Source organism: Rhinolophus hipposideros, assembly GCF_964194185.1.
Source record: "Rhinolophus hipposideros genome assembly, chromosome: 10".
Taxonomy (NCBI): domain Eukaryota; kingdom Metazoa; phylum Chordata; class Mammalia; order Chiroptera; family Rhinolophidae; genus Rhinolophus; species Rhinolophus hipposideros.
Window position 1 is genome coordinate 71,699,609 of NC_138056.1, and position 6,396 is coordinate 71,706,004.

The 6,396-nt window shown below is 35.6% G+C and overlaps 1 protein-coding gene across 4 annotated transcripts in view; it reads left to right on the forward strand.

Moving 5' to 3' along the window:
* Positions 1 to 557, forward strand: part of DYNC2H1 (dynein cytoplasmic 2 heavy chain 1) — a 289,185-nt gene extending 288,628 nt beyond the window's left edge. For all 4 annotated transcript variants that reach the window (XM_081063149.1, XM_081063152.1, XM_081063150.1 and 1 more), the window contains one exon: positions 7 to 557. In XM_081063149.1, the coding sequence (XP_080919275.1) occupies positions 7 to 165 (159 nt within the window). In that variant the 3' untranslated portion in view covers positions 166 to 557. The remainder of the gene's footprint in view (positions 1 to 6) is intronic.
* Positions 558 to 6,396: the final 5,839 nt, after the last annotated feature.

Below are 6,396 nucleotides of genomic sequence, written 5' to 3' on the forward strand. Positions count from 1 at the left end.
AAACAGGGTTCATACGGTCCATATTCCCCTGATGAGTGCATATCCTTGCCTGTTTACACAAGTGCTGAACGGGATCGTGTGGTAACCAATATCGATGTTCCGTGTGGAAGTAGCCAAGACCAGTGGATTCAGTGTGGAGCAGCTCTATTTCTAAAAAATCAGTAGGATCTAATGGCATTAAAAACTGTCTTAGCAAAAAGAAACATTGATTACTTGAGTTTTAAATAAACTATGTGGTAAGTTTACATTGGAAATGTTCGTTCAGAATATTAGCATACAGTTACCCCATCTTGTTGATCTCATTGGGCTTTTATTTCAGTGGGTAATGACAGCACAATATACCTTTTAAAGTAGTACTTAATGAAGTTAATGTTAAAAATGGAGTATTCCCTTTATAACATTAAATATTCCTGTGAGGCTGTTCACTCTTCCACTGGCTAAAAAATTTGTTTTAGGAAATATGTTCAAAATAGTGTATTTAAGGAATCAGTAAGAAATATTTTGTCTACTGTGCATAATTATTTAATAAAATATAAGATAATCATTTTTCAAGTGTTAAAGGTCTATTTTTTTTTTCACACGACGAACCAGTTTAATCAAGTAGCTTAAACCACAGTTTAATCATTTGTAGAATCTTTTCCAAAACCAATGGGTGGTATGTGACCAACATGTAACACCAGTAATAACTAAGGCTTAGATAGCGCTCACTGCACCGTGCTAGGCACTGCTCCATGTGATTGACTGATAGGTAGGTAGGTGGAAGGGTGCCTCAGTGAATGGATATTATATCCATGAAGATGTTCATTTTACTCATGAGAATAATGAGCAACTGGTTGAGAGACTTGCTCACCAATAAATTGGCAAAGTGGCAAGAGAGAAAACTCACTTTCAGCTCTCCTTCCCCTCAAGGAAAGAACAAAGTCAGCAAAGCTAAATTCCCTAACACATATCATCGTGGAACTGAGTAAGCTAAAAAGAATGAGCAGGGATTTTCAGCACCACATGTTGATCAATTCTTCAGCGTGAAAATATTTGCTACAGCAGAGTTTCTGGTAAAAAGATAAAATGAATTGACCATGCCAGTCAAAATACTTGTTACATTATATATTTTCACTGAAAAGTTACCTCTATAAAACTTAAAAAGAGAATATGGGGGGGAAATGTTTTGAATTGTGAACTTAGCTCTAAGTACTATCACCTAAGCTTCCTTCAAACACCAAGTGCCCTCTGCATGTACAGCCTGTTCTAGGGCCCACAAGGGTTTTCTGACACTGTCTCCCCCTTCTTCACTATATTAAAGGAATAATAAAATCAAGGCCACTTTTTGTTGTTTACTTATAAAGAACACTGAAATATTTCAAACACACATATATGTGTAGTGTACATATACAGTATGAATGTGTATATATACAGTATGAAGAATAATAGAATGCATCCTGTGGCTAAAACACAGCTTAAGAAGAAACATGACTAACACCACTTAAGCTCCTTGATATATTTTCAGTATGTCATTTTGTGCCCTCCACCCAAGACAACGATTACCCTAATTTTTATTGTTATAATTCCTTTGGGTTTCTTCATAGTTTTTCTAATATGAATGAATCTCTAAATATTTCATATTACTGCTTAACTTGAAAAATATTTGCTTCTCATCTTGGACCCGCCCTATCACTTTTATACAATTTTTATTTTTATGTAAATGGTGTGTATTTTGTGACTTTCTTTCAGTATGAATTGACCGAAATATACTTAGCCAGTCTCCTCTGGACTAACATTTGGATTGTTCTGGTTTTTTAATACTAAAACTATGCTGCTGTACACATTTTTAGTGAGCCTCCTGACATGTATTTATAAGACTTGCTCTAGAATAATACACCTAGTGATGGAATTGCTGAGTCTCCAGTAGGTAAATCATCAACTTAACAAGATAATGCAAAATGATTTTTCAAGTGATTAAATGACTTAACACAAATAAAACACTTGAAAGAGTGCCTAGCACTAGTTTTATTATAATTATGATTAGTAATGTGGTTGGTTGAACCAATTTATAGTCCCAGCCGCAGTATATTTGAGTTCTTGTCGTTCTGCATCCTTATCAATACGTAGCATTTCTGCATATCTGGTAGATAAAGTGACATTGCATGGTAGTTTTAATTTGCATTTTCCTGTTTACAAAATTAAGCAACTTATGTTTATTGTCCATTTGTGACTTTTCTTCTGTGAAACGCTGTTTTTATCTTTTGTCCAATATTTCCTACTGTGTTGTCTTATGTTTTATTTTGATGAATAAAAGCTTTTTACTTCAATGCAGTAGCATTTGTAAACCTTTCCCCTGCTTTGTTTTCCTAGAACAGGGTCGTAAGATGACATAATTGTTTCCTTACTGTTTAAAGTTTTCCTTTGTGTTAATAGAAAGACCCCAAACAGTAACCTTCAGTCAGATAAAGCCATGTGCAAATCCAAAATTCAGTTGCATGTCATTTTCTTTATCTGTAACCATTACATGAAGCTAAGAAAATGAAAGGATGCCAGAGTCCATCAATTTTTGTTAAAAGAGAAATGAAAACTCTCAGGAGAGCTCTAACAGAGTTTTAAAGCAGACTTTTCACAGCTTCACGCAAACACACTTGAGATGTCTCTGTGGGGATAGGTTTTGGGGAAAGATTGCTGTACATGGTTTTAAAGCCAAAAATCACAAATTGCTTCAGGCCCAAATTAGGCTTAGAAAAAAGGGTTATGTCTAGAAAGTACAGTGACGTAACAGGCTTTGCATGATCATAAATTCACTAACAATCTTTTTTGCTGCTAATTCTGTTCACTCTTCTAAGAAACGATTGCTTGATTTCCTAACCATCTATAAAACCCATCCTTGCCTAATCAAATCCACTCCTCCTTCTCAAAGGATATGGATGAGAGACCCGTATTAGACTTCTCATTGAGTCCATTTTATTAGTTTTGCTATTCAAGGTGATTATACTTTTTGTTAATATCTAATCCCAAGTGACTTTTGAGGCACCCTGCATTCTTTGGATATTGATTGGTGCCCACAGCTGAGAAACAGAAATTGGATATAAATGCAGAAATCAAGAAGGAATTTTACAGTGGCTGTATACTGGTTGCACAACAGAGTCACTTGTAGAACTTTTAAAGAAGACCTGTGCCTGTGTCCTGTTCCCATCTTGAATCAGCAAAGATGGTTCCCAGTTCTTGTATTTTTAATGAACTCAGTGAGCCCTACTGTGCTCCTAGGATTGAGAACCACTGGAGTATTGGATAGGTAGGGGTCACAGTTAAAAGTGTAACGGGTGATAAAAATTAACTGGTTTGAAAGGGGTAAGAAAATTCATCCTTATATCACACTAGGAAGTCTAAGTAGAGAATATGCCAGGCCCATGCCTCTGAAATAAAAAGACTGAGGAGTTTTAGAAAGGCGGATGTAGAAGATTCAGTTGTACGTCTTTTTTCTTTTCTTTTTTCTGAGTTGCAGTGTTATGTAATTCCCCTCCACTGACCCAAAACTTTAGCAAAGTTTGCTACACATCCTTGAGTAGGTGTGCTTTTTAACAGAGAGACGATCAAAGGTCTGTCCAATAGGGTCACAAGGTGTAGAAAACTGACACCAAGCACAGGAGCAGTAGTTGAAGAAACAAGAACTTGGAACAAAGGAGAGTTGGGAAATCTCAGCACCCTCCTTACCCCCTTCCTCGACCCCCCAAGAATACCTAGAAATACTGATTAGAAAGCATACCTTAAATAGCAATAAACAGTCAAACTCAATGAGACTTTTCAGTTATAAATACAGAGTTTGGAAATATACAATTGAAATAACAAAAATGTTTCAATTTTTTCTCTCAGAAGAAAGAAAAATTTATAAACCAATAAGAAATGTATTTCAGTATTAGCTAAAATAAAAAGAATCTCGGTCAAGATCAAATTAAAATCAATGTTATTTTAATACAGTTTTCTCAACTGAAACCTCCACTTTCCTAGGTTGAACTGAAGGGACAAGCTCTGGTGAGATCTAAAGCAAAATAACATGATTAATTCTTTTATTAGTAATGTGGGGGTTAGATTGAGCCTGTTTATGTCACCAAACAACATTCAAATTAGCTCTTTGATCCATATTTTACCAATAACTTTGTCTAAATATAAAATAATTTCATTTTTATACTACTTAACCATTTTTGTGTCATAACATAAAAGTTTAAAGCTTTTGAAATGGAAAGCCATGAGCATTCATGAGGATCAAGGCAACACCAAGTGAGAAAAGAGGAGTGATTTAGAGAAAATCAAAATGAAACGAGTGGATCCAGACCATATTGAAAACAAAGCCATTCTAGGCTGTAGCCAGACACCAAAGTTAGCAACCTGCCGAGGAGAGCAAGAAAGAAGAGTCCAAAAGTTGGGAGTGTCAACAATAGAAGTGAAAAACATCACTGATGAGGTGACATTTGAGTCAGTGAAAGTCTGCCATGCGGCTGAAGGTGTGTATAGTGGGGTGGGAGGTGCTGAAGGGAGTGGGGACAGGCATAGGGTCATTCCACCACCGCCAAATGAGCACCGGCATGTAAGTCGTAATGTCCCTTTGTGAAACAGTTTCTGATAGCGCCTCTGTCTTACGTTCCTTATGTTATATATTTCCCTATATGCACAATTCATGGTAGTACTTAGCGCAGCAGTGTATAATAATTCATTTGATGACTGCTACTGTGTTTCCCTGAAAATAAGACCGGGTCTTATATTAAATTTTATTCCAAAAGACGCGTGAGGGCTTATGTTCAGGGGATGTCCTCTTGAAAAATCATGGTAGGGCTTATGTTCCGGTTACATCTTATTTTTGGAGAAACACAGTAAGTATGGAGGAAGCTTTCTAGTTTGGGTGACAGGTGCCATTTCTATCTGAAATAGAGTATATAGAAAGAGGGAGTAGGTTCAAGGCTATAAGAATCTGGCTTTGGACATGTTGATTTTGAGGTGGCAGTGAGGTATTTGTGTGTGTTTAAAACACCAAGGAAAGAGGGACCTGGGAGTCAGGAAAGAGCTTGGACATCACTGACAGTGACATCAGTGACAGCAAGACCACCTGTTTTCAGGAGATTGGTCAAAGAGGAGCAAAAGAAAGAGACTGAGAATGAAGCAGTAGATTAGGAAGATAATTAATAGAGCATATTTCTCAAAGTTGTCTGTGGCCTCAAATGAATCTAGGTTGCTTGTGTAAAAGATCAGCTTCCTGGGCCCAGTGTAGACCTTCAGAATCAGAATCTCTGGGAATCAAATTTATGATGAACTTCACAGGTCCTGACAGTCACTGTGGTAGAAAGAAGTGTTATATAAGCCGAGGAAAAAATGTTTTCAAGGAAGACGTGGGTAATATTTTCAAATTCTACAGAAAAGTCAAATGCCATAGAAAAGTCAAATAAAATTTGGAGTGAAAACCGGCAACTGTTTTTTACAATTATTTGATGATTGGAGTCCTTAGTGAGAACAAATGTCAAACAGTAGAGGTAAATGGCTAGATTGCTTTCTAGATTGTAACCCCTTTTTTTCTGGAAAAAAAAAATACAGTAAAAATTTCTCAGACTTTTACAAATCTATGTTTTTCTGCTACTTTTTAGAAATTTCATTTTTATTCTATGGCATTGTTGTGTCACAATCTCCCTTAAGAAATGTCAAACCTATTTCCTCTAGTCATGTAGATGTTAAGGTACCTTTTTCAAAAAAAAAAAAAAAATCACTTTTGCAATAGTTTTTCTTTCATTTAGATCAAAGATAAGAAGAATTTCTTTTTCTTAAAGATTAAGAATGCCACTAAAATGTATTCTGATGCTAGAATCTGCTTATTATTTTTCTTCTGGAACCTAGAAATCAATTTTAAGTTTTTAAGTTTTCAGAGTATTTTTAAGTTCTGGAAAGTTTTCTTCAATTACACTGTTGATAAATTTCTACCATTTGTTCTGTATTCTCCTTTAGGAAATCCAATTAATCTTAAGTTGCTTCTTTGTGTACTGTCTTCTATAACTTTGTCATCCACTTGAATTGTCTCTTTTTTGTTGTTGTTGCGGTTTGTATACATTTACAGAGTCTATTTTCTGTTCCATTAATCTGTTTTTGAAACATTAATTCTGCTACTCATGATTCCACTGAGTATTTGTTTTATCATAGAAATTGTCCTGATCTCTTTCTTGTTTCATAACATTGCTGCCATCTTCTATCTCCCTGAAAATAGATCATAGATCTCATTAGATAACATGCTTTATTCTTCTGTTTCATGAGGACAACCTATATGATGGATGAGAACTGGTTGAAACAGATTTGTTTCTGCGACCTTCTGTGTCTTTTGCATTGCCACTTCCTCGTAGGGGTCAGATTGCTTTTTTTTTTTTATAGTTTTATTTT